The following is a 22,014-nucleotide window of genomic DNA, read 5'->3' as shown; positions in this document are numbered from 1 at the left end:
CTGCACAATTCCCTGTCCTGGCACAGCAGTGACAGTCCTGCACAATTCCCTGTCCTGTTCCAGGCACAGCAGTGACAGTCCTGCACAATTCCCTGTCCTGGCACAGCAGTGACAGTCCTGCACAATTCCTTGTCCTGTTCCAGGCACAGCAGTGACAGTCCTGCACAATTCCCTGTCCTGTTCCAGGCACAGCAGTGACAGTCCTGCACAATTCCCTGTCCTGTTCCAGGCACAGCAGTGACAGTCCTGCACAATTCCCTGTTCCAGGCACAGCAGTGACAGTCCTGCACAATTCCCTGTCCTGTTCCAGGCACAGCAGTGACAGTCCTGCACAATTCCCTGTTCCAGGCACAGCAGTGACAGTCCTGCACAATTCCCTGTCCTGCAGAATTACTGCACAATTACAATAACTCACAATTACAATTACTGCACAATTACAATTATTGCACCTGTCCCAGGGTGACTCTGCCTCTGCAGGTGCTTTAACCCTTCCCTGTGTGGGGGTCACAGCTTGTGAGATGGGTTTGGGTTTAATTCATTTGTTTTAGCTTTGTGTTCCTGTGAGGGATTCAGCAGTTCTTGGGAATAAACATGATTTTATTCCCAGAGCACTGGATTTGGTGTGGTCAGGGTTGGGGTGAGGGTCTCTGTTGCTGCTCAGCACAGACACAACTCACACATGTTTTCCCACTCTGAGCTGCCAGCATGAACTGGGAGCACCAGGGGCTGATTTCCTGACAGGTTCTGTGCAGGAGGTCAGAGCAGGAGGCAGAGCAGTCCCTTCTGGGGCTTGAAAATCGATGAGGCTGTGATTAAATGGCCCAGGGAGGACACTGCAGGCTGAGGGAAAAGCAGTGACACTGCTGGTGTTTGATGTGGGGGCTGCAGCAGGAATTGCTCTTCCAGGTCCTTGTAGAACCCCCAGATTCATCAGATGGAGGTTTCATTTTTCCAGGGGCTGGACTGGAGAGCTTGATGTTTCTTTAGAAATCAGTGATTAGTTTTTAAAAAATGCCAACCAGGGAATGTGAGCAGCCCTGCCATCCCTCACTTGTCACAACACGAGGTTGTTTCTGGGGCTGAAATGATGCAACAGCATTTATGGACCAGTCTGGCTTCTCCTTTAATGGCTCCCATCAAAAGCTCATTATTCCCTGCCCAGTCAGTGCCTGCACTTGGGGCAGCCCTGAGCCTCACACTCCTCTTGCTAAATCCTTAAATCCTGGTTCCCTGTGGCTGGAAAAGCCCTCCAGGGTCACCAGACCCAGCCCTGCCCCAAGGGCCACATCCCTGAGTCCGTGCAGGGCTAGCCAGCCTGTCCAGGGCTTTATTCCCTTTTTTTGGGTGGGAAATGTCTCCTGACATCCAATCTGAACCTCCCCTGGTGCAGCTTGAGGAAATTTCCTGCAGCAGCTGGTGACTCTGGCTGGGACACTGCTGCTGACACCAAAAACTCAGCTTTATGTGCTGCTGAGACCAACAGAGAAGGAAAAAATCCTCATTTTTCTGCAGCTCCTGGTGATTTTCTCATCTCCTTGGAGCTTCTCTGCCACTGCTGGTGCCTCAGCCTGGCCAGGCAGGGTGGGAGCACAGGGCTCAGGGAGGGAAATCCTTGCAGGGTGAAGGATCTGAGGCATATGAAACATCCTTGAAGCAGCCCTGGGTGCCTGCCCTGATCACTGCCCTGCTGTCTGCTCCCCTGCAGGCCCTGACATTCCTCCTTCTGCATATTGGATTTTTCCTTTCTTTATTGGAGGGAGGTGCAGAGGGTCGGGGCAGTTTTATGGCTGCTGTATTGATCAGTAAAATTTAATATAATCCCTGCACTTACTGGGTGATCGTTAAGGGGATGGAGAGAGAGAAATGTATTTTAAAAGAAATATTTTTCCATTTTATCTCCTCCCTATTCTACTTTCTGAGTCTCTCTCTCCCAGTCTCTTCCTTTGCATCCCTTTAGAGATTTTTTCCTGTGTTTTCCCAGCTTTCCTTTGATTTAAGCATTAGGAAAAGTTTCCTGCTGTGGTGCTGGACCCATTCCCCACCCCCTCAGCTCTCTTGCAGTTCCTGGATCTGTGGAATTTTGTGTCTGCTGGTTTAGGACTGGCTCTGGTTTTATCCCAGCTCCTCTGGAGCCCCTGTGGCTGCAGGTGCAGGTGGGTTCTGCTGTCTGGTGCCCATTGCTGTGCATCCCCATGGAGCAGCAGCCCAGAGCTGCAGATCCCCTGGGGCAGGAAAAGCACAGCTTGAGCTGCAGATGGGCCCAGATCCCCTGAGCCTGGAGCTGATTTGGGGTGCTGCAGATCCCCTGAGCCTGGAGCTGATTTGGGGTGCTGCAGATCTCCTGAGCCTGGAGCTGCTTTTGGGGTGCTGCAGATCCCCTGAGCCTGGAACTGATTTTGGAGTTCTGCAGATCCCCTGAGCCTGGAGCTGCTTTTGGGGTTCTGCAGATCCCCTGAGCCTGGAGCTGATTTGGGGTGCTGCAGATCCCCTGAGCCTGGAGCTGATTTGTGGTGCTGCTGATCCCCTGAGCCTGGAGCTGATTTGGGGTGCTGCAGATCCCCTGAGCCTGGAGCTGATTTGTGGTGCTGCAGATCCCCAGAGCCTGGAGCTGCTTTTGGGGTGCTGCAGATCCCCTGAGCCAGGAGCTGTTTCTGGGGGTGCTGCAGATCCCCTGGCACTGGAGCATCCTTTGGGGTGCTGAAGGAGCTGCAGCATGTGTGGACCTGCCCTTCTGCCGGCACTGAGCCCTGGGAGCTCTCTGGGAGTGACCTTGATCGGGGAGCAGGGTGGGAAATCCCTGCCAGGCTCCTCACCGTGAGCAGGATGGGGCATTTGCAGCGAGCTCGCTGCTCCCTTGCTCCTCACTCCAGAGCCACAGAGCTGCAGCAAAGCCAGAGGCAGCCACTGCTGGAAATTATTTAAATTCTGACCAAATTGTCTCCTTCCCCCACTCCCCCCTCTGCAGTCACTCCCAGAGCCAGCAGGGCCCGCGGGCGCCGGGCTGCCTGGGCTCTGCACAGCCCTGACACTGATTTATATTTCGGTTAATTGTCTCCAGCCATTAGTCTGCTCATCCCTCTCCTCGTTAAAGATGCAGTCGCTGCTAATGGCTGTAAATGAAACACATTTAGAAGGCGTTGCTCCAGTCTGGGCTGGCTGAGCAGGCACTGGGAGCTGCCCCGGCTCTGGGGAGCAGGGTGACCCTTGGGGACACCTGTCAGCACCCTGTGCCCACTCTGCACCCTGTGCCCACTCTGCACCCTGTGCCCACTCTGGCTCAGCACCCTGTGCCCACTCTGCACCCTGTGCCCACTCTGCATCCTGTGCCCACTCTGCACCCTGTGCCCACTCTGCATCCTGTGCCCACTCTGGCTCAGCACCCTGTGCCCACTCTGCACCCTGTGCCCACTCTGCACCCTGTGCCCACTCTGGCTCAGCACCCTGTGCCCACTCTGCACCCTGTGCCCACTCTGCACCCTGTGCCCACTCTGCATCCTGTGCCCACTCTGGCTCAGCACCCTGTGCCCACTCTGGCTCAGCACCCTGTGCCCACTCTGCACCCTGTGCCCACTCTGCATCCTGTGCCCACTCTGCATCCTGTGCCCACTCTGGCTCAGCACCCTGTGCCCACTCTGCACCCTGTGCCCACTCTGCATCCTGTGCCCACTCTGGCTCAGCACCCTGTGCCCACTCTGCCCCCTGTGCCCTCTCTGGCTCTGCCCCCTGTGCCCACTCTGGCTCTGCCCCCTGTGCCCACTCTGGCTCTGCACCCTGTGCCCACTCTGCACCCTGTGCCCACTCTGCACCCTGTGCCCATTCTGCCTCACAGGCCAGGAGCCAGAGGGGCCAAGGAGCTGCCCTGTTTGTCTCATCCTCTCCTGAAGTTACTGCATCCCAGTGCTGGCCCAGAAAGGGCTGGGAGGGGCTGCCAGCAGCTGGGAGGGGCTGGGGTGGAGAAGAGGGGCTGGAATGAGAGTCCAGCATGAGGGACAGGGTGCCAGAGAGGGACTGGTTTGCTGGGATGGAGAGGAGGGAATGGAGTGAGGGTCCGTCCATCCATGGATCCATCCATCCATCCATCCATCCATCCATCCCTCCATCATCCATCCATCCATCCATCCATGGATCCATCCATCCATCCAGCCATCTGTCATACATCCGTCATCCATCCATCCATCCATCCATCCATCCATCCATCCATCCATCCATCCATCCATCCATCCCTGCAGCTCCCAGGGAGGCTGTGGTGTGTTCTGAGCTCTCTCACTCTGTTTGCCTTCTCTCCAGTCTCCCCTTTTCTCTCAATGTCACCTTGGGGTGCAGGTTGCCTCCCAGCAGAGTCCTGTTTTCCTGGGATTCTGTGGGTGGGGCTCAGAGCCTGCTGTGCCTGTGGCTCTGTGGGTCCCTGAGCTTGGGTTTGCTGATGCACACCTTGATGGTTTTAATTTTACACCCATGGAAAATCTCCTAAAAGCACACGATTTGGGGGAGTGAGAACACTGTTGGTGTGGGGACGTTCCCTCCTCAGAGATCTCCTGGGTTCTGTTCTCACTGGTTTTTCTGTATCCTGGTGCTCTGCACTCTCTGAGTTTCCTGCTGGATAAAACAATCCCTCCCCTAGCTGAAGGTGTGTACCCACGAGGCTGCTCTGGGCTCCATTGGGATGCCAGGCACCGTGCAAATGCAAAGATGTAATTATCCCATTTTTCTCTTCCCACTCCCTCTCTCCTGGCTCCTCTCCTCCGCCCTTTCCGGGCCTTGTGCTGATGGCAGCGTTTATCTGCATTTGTCCTCTGTCCCTGACAGCCACTTATTGATTGGCATGATTAAAAAGAACTGATAATCACTTCACATTAATCCCATAAATGACTTAAGACACCAAAATATTTGCATAATGCATCTTAAAGGTGGCAGCTAAAAGAGGATAAGACCCAAAAGTGCTTGGCACAGGAGAAATGGGCTTCCCACTCACCTGTGGGCTTGCTTAAGTAATGAGCCTCGTGCTTGCATAAGGAGCACTCTGCTCTGCTCAGGGGGATGGATGGGTGCTCAGAGGATTTGGGATCCTGCATCCCTTCTGCTGCTGATCCCCCGAGGGATGGATGGGGGTCCTGGGGGGAATCTTTGTGTCTCCCGTGAAAAGCTGCAGCCAGACGCCCGCTGAAAGTCCCTAAAGACTTTGTGTCCTAAACGGATCTGATTAGCAGCAGCTAGACTGGGCTTAGCCCCTGCTGCAGCCCCCGGAGTGCCCAGGGCAGCAGCCTGGGGGTATTTAAGGCAGATCAGTGCCGGGGAATTGTGCAGATAATGCACCCTCCGGGCTGCAGGTGAGGACACCCCTGGGTGGGAGCTGTGGTTGGGCAGGGAGGGCAATATTCTGAATTTCTGACATTTTTCCCAAGTTTTTCTCCTGGCTGTCACCTTCCCTTCAGACAGGAAAAGTAGCCCAGTTTAGCTCAGGGTGAGCCCCTGGTGCTGGGAGCTCAGCATCTCCTGCAAACAAACAAACAAATAAAGAAATAAGAGGGAGATGTTCCAGCACTGCCAGCTCCTGCCGTGGGTACCACCTTGTTCTTCCTCCTCACACTTTGTAGATCATTTATTCAGGAATATTTTGCAGCTGGAGAGTGGAAAGCATTCACCGCTGAGCTGCAGTGAATTGGGGTTTGTGCTCTTCCTCTCCATAGAAGGGGAAAAAATAGAAAAAAAGGACTAAACTAGTCTAGCTAGCAGCAATGTGATGCAAGGAGAGCAGGCAAAATATTGCTGAATTGCTCTAGCACAGTGTCTTTTCCCAGAAGGAAGAGCATTGTTTCAGGATCTGTTGGAGGGGAGAGTTGAAAAATGGGGTTTGTAAATAAATCTGTCCCCCCAGCTCTGAGTAACGCTGCTGCCTGGGCTCTGGTGGGTTTCTCTCTAAGGAGAAAAACCATTATTCAATCAGCTCAAACAGCCTTTTGTCCCAGCAGTGATGGAATGGAAAAACTTGGCTTTTCAAGAATAGAAGGGTGGCAGCTGATAGAAAACTATCAGTTATTTCAGTTCAAGTTTCCTAATTATTCTGGAGCAGATCTGCCAATTCCTCCACTTTCAGATTTTCCATCCTCGATGTGAGTCCTGGCCCACACAAGTTATATCTGGCAGGGCTGGAATCAGGAGCTCTGGCAGCTGCAGGGGCTGTGATGGGAAGTGAGAGGGGAGCTTGGGAGGGGTTTGCACTCCCCAAAATCCAGGAGAGGTTCCTGAGGCACCCCAGGGGAGGGAGGGAGGGATGGGGGACCTCTCCTACAGAGCTGGAGCACACAGAAACCTCTCCCAGATGTGCTCACACGGGGGAAAAATCAGTTCTGGGGGAAAAATCAGTTCTTGGGGGCAAATGGGATTTCATTAATGTGCTGACATGGGGGAAAAGTCAGTTTTGGGGGGGCAGATGGGATTTCCTTAATGTGCTGACATGGGGGAAATGAGTTTTAGGGGGGCAGATGTGATTTCCTTAATGTGCTGACATGGGTGAAAAATCAGTTTTGGGGGGGGCAAGTGGGATTTCCTTAATGTGATGACATGGGGGAAAAATAATTTCTGGGGGTGCAGATGGGATTTCCTTAATGTGCTGACATGGGGGCGGGGGGAGGGAATCAATTCTGGGGGGGCAGATGGGATTTCCTTAATGTACTGACATGGGGGGAATGAGTTTTGGGGTGCAGATGTGATTTCCTCGACATACTGACACGGGGGAAATGAGTTTTGGGGGGTCAGATGTGATTTCCTTAATGTACTGACACGGGGGAAATGAGTTTTGGGGTGCAGATGTGATTTCCTTAATGTACTCATGGGGGAAATCAGTTTTGGGGTGCAGATGTGATTTCCTCGACATACTGACACGGGGGAAATGAGTTTTGGGGGGTCAGATGTGATTTCCTTAATGTACTGACATGGGGGCGGGGGGGGGAATTAATTCTGGGGGGGCAGATGTGATTTCCTTAACGTGCTGACATGGGGGAAATCAGTTTTGGGGTGCAGATGTGATTTCCTTAATGTACTGACACGGGGGAAATGAGTTTTGGGGGTCAGATGTGGTTTCCTTAATGTACTGACACGGGGGAAATGAGTTTTGGGGGTCAGATGTGGTTTCCTTACCCGGTGTCTGCTCTCTGCCCAGCCGTGACAGTGAGCTGTCCTCCATCATCTCCAGCCTGCAGCAGAGCCGGCAGCTCGTGATGCCCGACAGCCAGAGCCGCTGTGACCTCAAGAGGAGCAGCCTGGACGTGGGGCTGGCAGCTGCAGGTGAGAGCTGCCACCTCCTGCTGCCCTGGCCTTGCCTTTGCCCTCCCCTCCCCTTCCCTCGCTTCTCCCTTTGGCCTCCACTCCATCCAGTCCTTTTCCAGTTGTTTTTTTCTGTGTAGGAAATCCTACACATTTCTGTTCAGGAAATTTTTTAAGTATTCTGGGCTAAAGATGAACGTGGAAAGGATTTCCTAGTGGTGCTGAAGCCCCTGTGGAGGTCCCAGCCCTGTGTTGTTGTCAGATCTGTGTGGAAGGAGCTTGTGCCAGTGAAATGTCCCCAGGGCTGGAGCCAAGTGAAGCAGAAAGGCCGTGCAGAGAGCATGATTTGATTTGTGATTTCATTAATCTGAGGGTCCCCACGCTGCTGCTGGGCCTGCCAGCTCCTCTGGGAGCAGGGTTCTTTGGTTTCTGGTGCTGGCTGGCAGGTTTTTGGGTTGTTCCCCTGGTTTCAGCTGCACCTGTGTGAAACCAGGAATGCTCCTGGGGGATCCTGCCCTGGGACTGCCTGGGTCAGGAGGGGAGAGTGGGCAGGGATGGTCTGGTGGCAAACGTGCAGAAGTCAACAAGTGAGAGTCTGGAATGAATAAACCAAGATCTTGCTGATTGCAGGATCCTTAAATTGTGAATAAAAGTTGAGGTAAAGCTGGGATTTCTGTCAGTTTTTATGCTCAGTGATCCCCACCCTGCTGGATCTCTCTGTGTGCTGATTGAGGCCTTTTCTGAAAATCTGTCTGCTTGTGGCTTTGTGCATGCATTTTGTCAGTCATTCTGCTGAGTGTGAGAGTGAGCCCCAAATTCAGAAGGGGCAGCACACCTGACACCGTTTGGGAATGTCTCTGGAGGATGAAAACTGAAATCCCATCTTCAGTCCCATGTGTGCCTGGAGGGATTTGTGGTGTGGCTGGAAATCAGCCATGGCAGCTCCCAGACCTTGCTTTCACAGCTGAATCTCCAATCCCATCATGAACAATTTTCCAAAGCCCCTTTCCCTGCACAACTCCAAAAGCCAAACTGGCCATAAATCCATTTTTCCCTGTGACCCTGCTCCAGTCTGTGTGGCTCAGCTGACCCTGGATGTCAGAGTGGGTTTCAGTACTGTTTGCTTTGCAGAGAAACTGCTGGGCTTGATCAGATTGCTGGAATTCTTTGAGACCTGTGGCATTCCAGAAATGCAAAGAGTTCTTCTCATTCCCAGCAGGAGAAAAGATGAGATGTAGAAGCTCTGATTCCTGGTTCTTAATTGGTGTTTGAGGTGCTCTGTTTGTTTCTTAGGAAGAAATGGCCTCAAGTTGTGCCAGGGGAGGTTTGGGTTCAATATTAGGAAAATTTTCTGGAGGGAAAGCTTTGTCAAAGTCTGCCCAGGGCAGTGGTGGAGTCACCTGGAGGGGTTCAGGTCACCTGGGGATGTGGGTCAGTGGTGCTGGGTTTGATCTTGGAGGTCTTTTCCAACATTGGTGATCCCATGAAATATTCCATGAGTGACACAGAAGAGGCTGATGCTCACAGGAGGCCACTAAGGTGCCAAAGGTGACAAGGACACGGCAGGCCTGGGGTGTTCAGCAGGAGGGGGTGGGGAGAGGGGTGTCTGAGGGGACAGGGCTTTGGCACCTCCCCACTCTGGCTTTGGGGCTGAGCACTGCTGGGGCTGTTCTGGCTGGGGAATCATGAATTGTTCCACACAGAATTTTCAGAGGTGCTGCTGGCTCAGTCTGAAGGACTGCTTGGGACATTTTATTCCAGCAAGAGGGGGAGAAGAGCTTTGTCCCCTGCTGTGTGCCCTGGAGAACAGCTCTGTGTGCTGGGCTGTAAGAATCACCCCCTCAGAAAGGCACCTGGGGATAAAGAGTGCTGAATAAATGATGCTGGTGCCATTAGGGAGCTGCTCTGAAATGTTCCTGGTGCTGCTGTCTGGGTGGGGTTTGGTCCCAGTGGGGGCAGGAGGAGCTGAGAGTGCTGCTGGAGCAGGACTCAGCAGTGCCTGCTCCTCCTGGCTGTGCCTGAGCTGCAGCAGAGGACTGGGAGCAAGGACAGCACAAATGGCAGGATTTGCTCCTTGCCAGCCCGTGGGGGCAGCAGAAAGGCTGGAGCTGGCAGGGATTGCTGCTTTGTGATTAATTCTGTGAGGGAATCCCTTCAGTTGTTGTTGCAACCAGGATTAGAGGCAGTGCTGTGCTTTCAAACAGCATGGGCTGGAAAATCAGTAATATTACTGGATCTTGAATGGCCTTTGAAATGCAGGAAGGGGCTGAAACGAATGAAAATAATTGTGAGTAGTTGTGGGGCTTTTCTGACTTCAGGAAGGTGAGAAAGGGCTCAGGGCAGAGCTGCCTGGTGCCGGGGGTGAGGTTGGCTCCCTGTGCAGAGGGAGAGCCAGCCCTTGGCACTGCCAGCTGGAAAAGCAGCTTGGGTGATTCCCCAGGCCCCCAGAGCAGCTCCCTCCAAACCATGGCTGGGCTCTCCTTGGCTGACCCTGCAGGTGTTCCCTGTGTCCCTGGTTCTGCAGTGGGGATTGCTCAGGTGCTTCTGAAGCTGCAGCTGGGGATGGAGGGAAGGAAGAGAGGAAAAGTGATGGAGTGGGGTCTGTGCTTTGGGAACAGCCTCAGAAAGTGCCTCCCCCTGTTTGTGTGCTTTGCACGCTGCTTTAGGGCCTGAACCAGCATCTTGCACCAGACTCCTGGTCCTGAGGCTCTAATTCATTCCTCTCCTGCAAAAAGAAAATCCTGTTAACTTCTCCTCTTTCTCTCCTCAAACACCCTCTGTTCTGCAGTGCCAGATTTCATGGGTTTCCAGTTGCAGTAGGACTATTTGCATGGATAGAAGTGGAGGATGCAGGCTCCCTGATGCTAGAGGAAGGTGGGTAGCTCTTCCCTCTCTTCCTTCTGCCCCTCGTGCCTGCAGGGAGTTCCTTTGGTGGCTGGAGCTGGAATGAGAGGGCAGGGAGTGGAGACAGAGCCTCAGGTGCTGCCCCAAGCAGGGAGAACATCACCACCAAACAAGTATTTTGGGTCCTTGGCTGTGAAGTGGGAAGCAGCAGCAGGGCAGAGCTCCCAGAGAGGCTTTTCCAGGGGTTTTTGGTTTTTGGGAATGGCAAACCCTGAGAGCCTTGGAGCAGGGATTGCTCAGGGTCTGCTGCAGCTGCATCTTGACCTGCAGTGATTCCTGTGGAGCCCAGGTGCTGGGGACAGGGTGACACCTGTGTCCCCAGCTCAGAGCCCTGCTCCCCTGCAGGCTGTTCATCCCTGAGCTCCTGGCAGAGCAGAGCTCACCCCCAGGCAAGGAACATCCCAGAGCTGAGCTGTCCCTCTGGCAGATCCCTTCTGTCCTCACCCCTTGGCTCCTCTTTCCACGTGGTGCCCTGTTGGCTGAGCAAGGGGGAATTTCTGGGCTGTAAAGAGATTCAAATGTCAGAATTTGGGGGTTTTTTCACAAGGCAGTTGCTGTAACTCCCAATGTGGATGCACAGGTCTGACTGCTCAGAGCTGCCTCAGTTTCCCTGGGCCTGACCCTGGGTTCTGTGGCCTTGCAGTGACCTCGTTTGGCTTGGCACTGAGAGCCAGGCCTTTCATCTGCTGAGGAGGAGTTAATATTGGGGATGGAAAGGACCTGGGCTCAGGGATGTTCAGCTAATGCTGAGAGAGGATCCCAGCTCGGCCGCGCTCGGGGCGCGGGATCATGAGCTGGGCTCAGACATGTTTTCATTTAACTAAGCCAAACAACAGGGGAAAAAGCAGCAGCCTTGGTTGGACTGCTGCCTTAAATTGAGCAGAAAATCAGCACCAAATGGGCATGCAGGGGCTGGAAGGCCAGGCCCTGTTGTTGACGTGTTTTCCGTGAAGGACAATTGTTTACCTTGGCAACGTGAGGGTCGGGGCTCTGTCACTGCTCTGCATCCTCTGGGCTGGAGCTGCAGCTCTGTCCCCTCTCTGTGATTTTTACATCTCCTGAAGCCTTGCAGGAGAGGGAGGCAACCAGCAGCCCTTTGTGGGACCAGCAGAGGTCTTGGGCAGTGGGAAAGGCAGCATGGAAGCGTTTCCTTTGGCTCAGTGCAGGGCATTCTGCTGCCCTCAGGGTCAGGTTTTGTTCTTGGCTTTGCTCTGCTGGAGGAGAAGGAGCTGAGGCAGTTCAGAGTCCTGTGTTGGAGTTCAGTGAAGGTTGAAAAAGACCTCAGAGATCATGGAAGGGCTCTGGAGCTGCTCCTTGCAGAAGGGCTCGTGTAGGGTGGCTCTGCCAACACCTTCGGGGAGGTTCTGGGGTTTCAAGGGGTGTCCCTCACTTTGAGGGAGTCTGTGCCCCCTGGGGACACTGGGGACAAGGAATCTGTCCCTCCCTGGGGTTGGATCCCCCAAATTCTCACAGCAGCAGCTTTGGAACTCCAGCAAAGCCTGGCTGTGCTCCCTTTGCCTGCAGCTCTGGGAGGAACAGGATGGTCCTGCTTCCAGAAATAACCTCTGCCCACCCCTGCCTGCAGCTCCTGTGCCAGGTGCCTTTCCAGATCCCTGCTGCTGTGACACCTCCCTGGGCTTCTGGAGAGACACCCAGGGCCATGGCACCTGCCTGGGCAGCTGGGCACAGCTGGCACAGTGTCCCTGCCCTGAGCCTGGCACCAGGCTCCTGCCAGGCTCTCAGGGATGCCCAGTGTGTCACAGGTGACAGGTGGGGACAAGTCCTGCTGAAGGGAGAGGGGTGCAGGGACCTGTGTGTGGGAGGATGCTCATGGAAGTGTTGCCTCAGGCTTTGGGATTGATAAACTTGAGAGAAATCCACCAGGAAAAGAGTCCTGGGCATTAAGAGCTGCAGGGCAGGGTGTGAGTGACCCAGGGCAGGGTGTGAGTGACCCTGGCACTGGCCAGGGCAGGGTGTGAGTGACCCTGGGCAGGGTGTGAGTGACCCTGGCACTGCCCAGGGCAGGGTGTGAGTGACCCTGGCACTGGCCAGGGCAGTGAGTGACCCTGGCACTGCCCAGGGCAGAGTGTGAGTGACCCAGGGCAGGGTGTGAGTGACCCAGGGCAGGGTGTGAGTGACCCTGGCACTGCTCAGGGCAGAGTGTGAGTGACCCAGGGCAGGGTGTGAGTGACCCTGGCACTGGCCAGGGCAGAGTGTGAGTGACCCTGGCACTGCTCAGGGCAGAGTGTGAGTGACCCTGGGGCAGGGTGTGAGTGACCCTGGCACTGGCCAGGGCAGGGTGTGAGTGACCCTGGGCAGGGTGTGAGTTACCCTGGCACTGGCCAGGGCAGAGTGTGAGTGACCCTGGCACTGCTCAGGGCAGAGTGTGAGTGACCCTGGGCAGGGTGTGAGTGACCCTGGCACTGCTCAGGGCTGTGAGTGACCCTGGCACTGCCCAGGGCAGGGTGTGAGTGACCCAGGGCAGGGTGTGAGTGACCCTGGGCAGGGTGTGAGTGACCCTGGCACTGCTCAGGGCTGTGAGTGACCCTGGCACTGCCCAGGGCAGGGTGTGAGTGCCTGAGCAGGCTTGGGAAGAGTGAGTTAAGGATGGAGGGCTGGGCATGTGAAGGACTTCATTAATGATTGGCTGTGAGCAAGAAGAGGCTCAGCTGCCTATTTCATTCATTTTTCAGTTCTGCACAATCTTTTTGTTCCCAATTCTTTCTTCTCTTTGCTTCTTTCCCCTTCCCTGCTCTTCCCCCTCCTCCTCACGTTCCTTTCTTCTCAAACCTTTATTCCCCCACTTCCTTTTCCATTCTCAGTCCCCATCTCTCACGCACACATCCTTCTTCCTTTCCATTCCTCCTCCTCAGTTCCTTGTCCTGGTGCTGCCCTCCCTCTCCAGCTCCTGGGGAAGGAGACAATTTGAAGGTTTTCCGCTCTGCTCTCAGCTGAGAGGCTCCTTCCCTCAAGCCAATCAATGGGAGCCTTTCAGCCCCACTGGGGCTTGGCAAACATGAGATCAATAAGTTATTAGCACCATTCTGTCAGCTGTAATGTGGAGATTGATCGGGGCCGGGGCTCCTGCTTGCTGCCTGGCACTTCCCCAGCCTGATAAAGATGACAGATTAAGGGAATAAGAAAAAGGAATTAAGGAGTCTGGCTGTCAAAGCTGTCACGGGCTGGAGGAGCAGTGTTTTTGTTTTTTTTTTTCAGGGGCTGAATGAGTGCAATTGGACATTTAAATGGTGCTAAGGGGGTACAGCACCAGCAGCAGCTCTGCTGGAAATGCTTTGGAGGGAGCAGCCAGGGAGGTGCAGCAGCTCTGCTGGCTCCTGGAGGCCACCCCAGGCTGGGGATGCTGTCCCTGCCTCCCTGGTGGCAGGTGACATTCCCCAGGGCTGGGAGAGATCTCTGGCTCAGGGGATTCTCATAATTCTCACAGCTTTTTGGCACAGATGGAGAAACTGGGGCCAAACAAGCTTTGCCCAAGAGGTTTGTGGTCACAGAATCCCAGACTGATGGGAAGGGAACTTAAATCCCACCCAGGGACACTTCCACTGTCCCAGGCTGCTCCAGCCTGGCCTTGGGCACTGCCAGGGATGGGGAATTCACAACCTGTCTGTGCTTAGGTCCCTGATTCATCCAACTTCCCCCTCCTCCTGTGTTACCCTGCTCCCTTCCAGGCAGGAAGATGAGCCTCCAAAAGGCCTGGACTCGCAGCCCACTCTCCCAGCTGCGTTCTTTAAAATCTTTTCTGAAAGAAAGTTGAGATTCACAAGTTTGTGATTGCTAAAAAGCCTCTCTGCAGCATATAAAATTAATTCAGATCTCTCTCTTAAGTGCAGTATATCCTTTCCATGCTATGAATATTTACCACCTTTCTGTGGCTTTGGTGCATGCTGTAAAAAGGAATTTTGTAAGGACCTGGGAGCCAGGGGGATGTTGGAGCACCTTCCCTGAGAAACAGCCTCATCCCAGCCAGGCAACAGGATGGCTCCAGCTTCACCTGCACCTCCCAGTGTTTCACTGCTTGGGGTCTGAAACACTGGGCATGGCTGCAGCTGGGGAGATGGAGTGTGAGGAGGTGGGAAGGATGCTGTGGGTGGTGGGAGGAGAGGCAGATGGTCCTGTGGAGCTGGGGAAGGGGATCCAGGGAAGGGCTTCTCAGTGTGGTATCCCTGGGAATGCTGCCCAGCCCCCTCTTGGCTGGGAGCTGTGCTTAACTGGCATTTGGGGAGGGGTGGGGGACACTGAGCCAGCCTTTGGGGTGCTCAGAGATCAGTGACTGCCCAGCCAGGCTGAGCCAGAGTCCTCCAGAAGTGAGCAAGAAGGAGAAACCCCTCTGATTATTCAGCAGTGTGTGCTCCCTGCTTTGTAAAGAGCCCATTCCTGCGTCCCATCACTCCCTCCCCTTTGTTTCCTGCTTTTCTTTCTGTGCCCAGGAGTCTCTTGAGGCAGGGAGCTCCAAGGGTGATGCTGATGGGGGGTCACAGCCAGGCTGGGGGCGGTGCTGAGGCAGCAGTGCCACCCTGTCAGGCTGCTCCTACCCAGGCTGAATCTGAGTGACACCACCAGCAGATAAAGGTGTGGGGACACAGGAGATAAGTGAGGCCATGTCCCAGCCCCATTAACTGACCTGCTGCAGGGGATTGCTGTCTTTATTTTGCATTCCCTGTGCAGCAGCAATATTCCCTGTCCCTAATTCCTTGCTGGAGCTCACCCTGATCCTGTTCCAGGATCCCAAATCCCAGAAGCTGACTGCTTCCCTGCCCCCAGCTTCCCCAATATTTTTTCCCCATTCTTGTTGCCCTCAGTTAAATTCTGGCCTGTTATTCCCATGACCTTGTGCTTCCCCTGCCTTTGTTCCCTGGATTCCTGCTGGCCAGGGCCGGTGCCGATGGATGCACGGCCGGATCCTCCTCTCCCAGCCTTTGTTGGGAGCAGCTCTGCGCCTGCTGAGCCCCAGCAAGCCAGGGCAGCTCCTCACAAAAGCCCTTGGCTGGGAAAGGGAGTCCCCAGGGTGTCCCCAAGGCTGTTGTGTGGGACACAGAGACAGGAGGAGCAGCTCTGTCAGTGGGATCCTGTCCCTGCCGAAGGAAAACGGGGAGATGCTGCCAGGACATCTCAGGCTGGCCAGTGGGGATTGTCATCTTCAGGGCTGGAGTTAACAGCAGGGGATGTTTTTCCTTCTCTGAAAATTGTGGGGAAGGAGGGGAAGAGAGGTTCTGGTGTGGCTGGGTGTCCCCTGGCCCAGCCTGGGTGGTTTCCCCTGAGGTTGGCTCTGTTCTCTGTTTACTCAGGGCTTTGTGTCCAAGAAGGTTTCAGAGCAGCCCAGTGCTGAGGATGGGGAGCGTGAGACAGGTCTGAGTCCTTCCCACTGAGCTGCAGCAGGAGCACAGTGCAGAGGAGTTTTTGTCAAAATTGGGACCCTTTGTAGCCCCTTCAGCCAAAACCTTGTGAGTCCCTCATTGATTTCCCTTCTCCAGTGACCCCCTGTGCTCAGCTCTCCCCAGGAGTGTCCTTGGTGCAGATTCCCTGTCAAGAGTGGGATAAAGCCCCTCTGTCTTTGGGGAAGCCTAGGGATAGGTTTTCTAATCTCCCCAGACTTAGGCTCCCAAGTCCTCTCCTGAAAGCTGATCAGGAGGCTTGGGCTTCTTAGATGTGTTGGTGAGGATGACTCTTAAGCCAGGCAGCTCTGCTGAGTGTGGGGAGGCTGAGGATTAGAGCAGGGCAGGAGACACAATAACCTCCCAGGCTGGCTGCCACACCAGCTGCTCCATGGGGCCATGCCCACATCCTTTCTCCTGCTGCTGCAGAGCCTGGGGTGATCCCAGAGCAGGGCACAGGGGTGCTGTCCTGCTCCAGCTGCTGTCCTGCTCCAGCCCTGGCCCCATATCCCACTGCAGGAGTGCAGCAGGTGAGTGCTGGACCTCCCATCAAAGAGGGGAGGAAAAGAGCCCACTCTGATTTCTGCAGCCTTGGGGGAAATGTTCGACTTTGTCTCCAGGTGCTGCCTCTGGTCACTCCCTGTGCTGCCTTGCCAGGCCAGCAGGAGCCTGGGCTGTGATGTGGGTCTGGGGACCTGTGTGGGAGGCCTGGCTCGGGGGCTTTGTGCTGCTCTGGTGGCACTGGGTGTCAGTTTGCCTGGGGCTTCTCCAGCCCCCCTCCCTGGTGTTACTGCCTGGCCTGGCTTCATAACTACAGTTCTACTGATAATGTCTTTCATTTTCACCTGTAATATTAAAACTGCCCTGATTTGGCTTCCTTTCAGCTGCAATGCTTTGTAGGAAGGGCAGGGGAGAGGAGGCAAAGGCAGGGATTTGGGGAGCAAACCTCCAGCCATCCCTCCCCATCCCTCAGGTGGACTTGCCTCCTGCAGGTGCAGGGGCTGAGCAGATTCTGTCTTGGGGCTTTGTGGTTGATGAGCAGCAAGGCACTAAATGCACAGCCTGTCTCTGGGAGGGTGCTGAGACATCCAGGAGCTGCTCTGCCAGCTCATTTGCAAAACAGATTTGGTTTTGCTGCTGCTGCTGCAGTCGGGGGAGATGCTGGTGGCTGCTCCCATCTCGGTGTCCTGGCTCTGTTCAGGGCTCAGGGGCTTGGGAGGAGCTGCAGGTGCAGGGGAGGGCTGGGCAGGTGCAGGTGGGCTGGCAGAGCTGAGCTGAGGAGCAGAGGGTGGGTGCTGGGGCACAAACCCTCACTCTGGGCTCTACCCAGGAGCTGGGAGTCCACTGAGTGATTAAAGCAAGTGGCACCTGGCTGGGCTCTGCTGTGCAGCTCAGGAAGCAAAGATGGGGTTTGGCTTCTCACAGCACTGAGCTGGGACTCAGAAAATCAGAGTTCAGTCCTGTGCTCTGCTCCTGGCTCGGTGCATTTGGGGTTGGGTGTTGCAGCTTTGTGATGGTCTTGATGCTGATCTTTATTCTCTTTTCCTTGCTTTCTGTATCTCTTGTTGATTTAGTCCCCACACTTCTGGGGCCAGAGGCATCTCTGCCACTCTGCAGGGCTTTGTCTTAAGTGAGGAAATAAATAAAAAAGAGGAAATGTTTCATTCTGAGATGTTTTGCCAGGCCAAATGCAGCCCCAGCCTGTGGGATTCAGTGCTGGGGGCTGAGGTGAACCTGGGAGGATCCAGGGGATCAGTGTGGGATCTCTGTGCAGGGAACCTGGCCTGCAGGACTCCTCTGTGCCCCAGTGGCACACCTGGCTGCTCACCTGGGGCTGGGGGGGCACAGCTGGCAGGGACTGGTGACAGTTCAGGGCTCCTGTGTGATGCTGTCCTGTGCTGCCCCAGCAGCTGCTGATGTGGCTGGGAATGGCTGGGAATGACTAGGAATATCTGGGAATAGCAGGGAATAACTGGGGATGGCTGGGAATAATTGGAAGTATCTGGAAATGGCTGAGAATAGCTGGGAATGGCTGGAAATAACTGGGAATAACTGGGAATGGTTTGGAATAGGTGGGAATAATTGGGAATAAGTAGGAATGGTTGGGAATAACTGGGAATAAGTAGGACTAGCTGGGGATAGCTGGGAATGTCTGGGAATAATTTGGAATGGCTGGGAGTAGCTGGGAATAATTTGGAATAGCTGGGAATGGCTGGAATAACTGGGATTAAGCAGGAATGTCTGGCAATAGCTGTGAGCAGCTGGGAATAACTGGGAATAAATAGGAATGGCTGGGGATGTCTGGGAATAGCTGGGAGCAGCTGGGAATAACTGGGAATAAGTGGGAATAACTGGGAATAAGTAGGAATAACTGGGAATGGCTGGAATAGCTGGGAATAAGTAGGAATAGCTGGGAAAGGCTGGGGATATCTGGGAATAGCTGGAATAAGCAGGAATGTCTGGGAATAGCTGGAATAAGCAGGAATGGCTGGGAAGGGCTGGGAATAGCAGAGCCCCGGGCGGTGTCTGCCGGCAGATGGGCCCGGGGGTGGGAGAGGAGCAGGGAGGGAGGCAGGGCTGGGGGAACGAGGTGCCTTGGCAGAGCTGTGAAACCAGGAATCTTCAGTGCTGGCATTCCAAGTGCTGTCACATGGAGCCCGGGCTGCTGGCAGCAGCTCTTTTCCATGGAGACTCCCCTGCTCCAGCCCTGCCCGGGCTGTGGGGCTCCAAAGCCACAAACCCTGGCTCACAGCAGTCCTGGGGAGCAGCAGGAAATACGATCCTGGCCTGCAGCACTTTGCAGAGTGAGGGGAACCCTTCCAGGAAAACGAGTGTGAGGGATGGAGCAGCGCTGGGGGGGCACTGGGGGCTCTGGGTGAGCTCCCTGCCCCGGGCCCCCCGAGCTGGGGCAGCTGGGAGTGATGGGAGCAGCTGTGGAAGGGAAACTGAGGCAGGAGCAGTGAGGAAATTCTGTGTGTGCACAGGCTGAGCCAGCCAGGGGATGGGAAGTGCTGAGGGAACTGGTGTCACTGGTGCTGCTGTCCTTCCCTGGCTCTTCCCAGTTCCCTTGGCTTTGGGTCCTGCATCCCCCCGTGGCAGTTCTGTTGGGGGATTTGGTGGCCAGCTGAGTTTGGAGGCAGCCTGTGCTCTCCTAAAGCCTCGAAACGCTGCTTGGAGCTCGGCACCTGCTGGGCTGCTCTGCTCAGCCCTGTGCTCTGATCCCCTGATAAACCCTGCCACGGCTCAGCCTGGGCTGCTCAGCTGCATCCCAAGTGATGGGGAGTGATCCTGAGCACAGGGGACACTGGCTGGGCTGGAAATGTCCCCTGCAACAGCAATCATGTTATAAATAGGAGCTGGGGGTTTGTAACCTTCCCTCACCCCCACATTGCAGCAGCCTGGCTGTGTTTGGGCTCACAGGCAGATCCAATCCATTCTCACTCAAATCTGCTGCTTGAGGTGTTGTTTGGTTTTTTATTATTTTTTACTGGGTTTTTTTTTCTTTCTTTTAAGATGCTGCATCTTTAACAAGCCCTTGATAGATGAGGATTTGATGCTTGCAGTGACAAACAGGCTCTTCCTTCCTGCCCATATGCACCATCATGCTTTCAGTTTCCCCAGCGTTATTAGGGGAGGATATTGATTTGAAATCTGCTCGGGGACGCTGTAATTGTGTATTAGAGATTTGGTGCTGCTCGGGAGGGCTGCAGTAATGCAAAAGGCTTGAGTGTTTCCGTGCAATCCAGAGGGGGAAGATTGCTGAGGACCTTGAGGTTTTGAAGGAGGAGGGGGGAGGGAGGGGGAGAGACTGAGAGAGAGAGAGACAGAGAGAGAGAGAGAGACAGAGATACTGTGGTAGGAAGATTCAGAGATCTGTTGTGCTTTTTTTTTTTTTTTTTTTTTTTTTCCTCCTGTGTTGTTTTTTTCCTCCCCTTCCTCTTCCCCAGTTGCTTTGCATCAGGGCATGAAAGGAGTGGAAACACCGGGGGGACAAAAGGCACCAGAGCAAATGATGAAACTCAGTAAGGAAATCAACTGGATTCAGAATTTATGGCTGGAAAACGTTGCATTGATCAGTGTATGAATAGTCATTATGTGCTTTTGGGCTGCGTGATTAGGAAAGCAGATCAAGGCTCTCAAGATGATGATTTTTCTTACTTTCATTTTTTTTCCCTCTCTCTGCTTGTAATATCAGAGTGTGTGTGTCTGTGTGAGAGAGAGAGAGAGCAGCAAAATACCAAAGTGTCTCTGGTCGCTCCTGCAAAGAGGAAAGTGCAGCCTTCTCTGACACTCAGCTCTCATCTCTCTCCAGATGAAATTTTAGGCAAGAGAAGAGTATGTTCACCCAACAGCAGCAGTGAGTGTCCTTTAGAGAGCAAGAAAGCCCGAAGTGAGTCCCCAAAGGGTAAGTGCTGCTTCTCCCTCCCTCCCCCATCCCCTTTCTTCTCCTTTCCCGTGAGTGGAACTTAATTGAAATTAGGGAGGGAGGGCAGTGGGGTGGGAGCTGTGTCTGGCACTGGGGGTGCAGGAGGAGACGACCTGGGCTCTGATTTTCCTTTATCTCCTCGGAGGGGATTGCCTCTTAATTACAGTAATTGCTTGTTGATTAAAAAAAAAAAAAAAAAAAAAAAAAAAAAAAAAAGCAGGCTGCAGCCTTCAAGGTGGATTTTGGGGGTGTTCCTGCTTTTTCAGGCAGAATGTCTTGATTGCATGTTTATTATGAAAGGTGCACACGGGCTTATCGTGCTGGCATCTGCTTCTTTAAAGGGAAAAAAGGAGCCTGTCAGGGAGAATGGGGCTGCTGAGTTTTCTCTTATGCATTTATGGCACTGTTCCTATAGAGATGGAATCTGCAGAAGGTTTCTCTATTTAGGGTTTGGTCTGTTGGGGTTGTTTTTTTTTTGTTTTTTTTTGGTTTGTTTTTTTTTTTCTTTAATCTCTTGCTTCGCCTTCCAGTTCTTTCCTGTAAACATGATTTTTAAACTTTCTTTACGACTGGCAGAGTGGGATGGGTAATGGAGCCTGCAGTTAATGAGTTTGTCCCCAGGTTGAGTAAATGAGGTTTTGCAGGCCGTTTACTTAAAGGCTTTGTTGTTAATATCAGACTAATTAGCTGTCAGTAATAGCCAGCTCCATCCCTTGCCCAAACCTGCACTCTGAGCAGTGTGTGAGGCTGGCTCCTGCTCCTGGGGTCCAGCTGAGACTCCCAGGGCTGGTTCCCAGTCACCCCTCCAGGGGATCTCCAGGGGCACTTCCTGCAGCTCTGTGTCCTGGAGCCTTCTTAGAGCACATTCTTTATATTCTGCTTGATGGAGATCCATTGTGGGGACTGTCCTGCATCCTGATGTCACAGAATGTTCTGTTTCTTCCCTCCTTGTGCCCAAATGATGATCTCAAGGCAGAATTCTCTGAGAGGATGTTGAGTGCTGGTGTCACTCTATGGAAAATACTAAATCCTCTCCTTGATGTAACCCTCTCCTGCCTGTAGCTCTTCTAGAACAGCAGCAGTGCCTCAGATTTTACTGGGAACTCTTCAAACTGCTCCTCTTTATGTTTTCCTTGATTTTTTTTCCCCCATCTGCTCTATTCCTGTTATCTCTGAAGTGTTTCTGGTGGCTGTGCAGGTAACTTCCAGGTGATGATCCCACAGGTTCATAAACAGATTTGTTCTATCAGACATGAGGCTCCTGGGACACATTTTATATTTTGTGGTTTGTATTTTATATTTTATATTTTAGTATTTTATATATTTTATATATTTTATATATTTTATATTTATTTTATATTTTCCTGTCCCTACTGAGGTTGTGCCCCTCTAATTCCAATCTGATGCTTGGGAGCTGAGTCCAGGGAGCAGAATCTGTGTGACCTGCCTGGAATGAGTTGAACTTTAACCAAGCCATGTGAAACCAAGGGATTGCCTTTGGATTCATCCTAAAAAAGTGCCTGAGCTGGCACAGGTGGATGTTTTTGGCATGGGAGCATCAGGGTCAGTGATCTCCTCCTGTTCCTTTCCTTTGGCCTTCCCACCTTTTTTGGGTTGAGGGCAGGGTGAGGAGCCCTTGGAGTCTCTCAGGATCTAAATCTGCTCCTTGGCTCCCAAAGTTTCAGGGATTCCCCCAGCTGTTTAACAGAGGGGTTCCCAGGAAGGCCTGAATAAAGTAAAGGTTTATCTTCTATCCCACTTTGAGGTGAGACAGAATGGAAGTTTGGAGCTGGGTCTTTTGCTGATCTCCCACTGTTTTTTATTAAATCCTTGGGAAGCCTCTGTTCCCTCCAGAGCTGTGCAGGAATTTTAGCCCAGGCTGTGCTGATGCTGGAATTCCATTGGAATTGGAAACATTGGCTGAGGTTCCTGTGCTTTGGGACTGTTTTCTGGTGTGAGAAGGGGGTGTCAGGAGGGGCTACCCCCAGTGTTTGTGTCCTGAGAGCTCCCACCCTGCTGTGATTCCAGCAG

General features: G+C 53.6%; 1 protein-coding gene across 4 annotated transcripts in view; it reads left to right on the top strand.

The window, feature by feature from the left end:
- SAMD11 (sterile alpha motif domain containing 11) overlaps positions 1 to 22,014 on the top strand; it is an 86,435-nt gene that overhangs the window by 34,377 nt on the left and 30,044 nt on the right. For all 4 annotated transcript variants that reach the window (XM_056508078.1, XM_056508079.1, XM_056508081.1 and 1 more), the window contains 2 exons: positions 7,160 to 7,284; positions 19,870 to 19,962. In XM_056508078.1, the coding sequence (XP_056364053.1) occupies positions 7,160 to 7,284; positions 19,870 to 19,962 (218 nt within the window). The remainder of the gene's footprint in view (positions 1 to 7,159; positions 7,285 to 19,869; positions 19,963 to 22,014) is intronic.

The sequence above is a fragment of the Oenanthe melanoleuca genome, chromosome 21 (genome assembly GCF_029582105.1).
Source record: "Oenanthe melanoleuca isolate GR-GAL-2019-014 chromosome 21, OMel1.0, whole genome shotgun sequence".
NCBI lineage: Eukaryota > Metazoa > Chordata > Aves > Passeriformes > Muscicapidae > Oenanthe > Oenanthe melanoleuca.
Note: the sequence above shows the minus strand (reverse complement) of the source record. Positions and strands in the feature narration are given on the sequence as shown.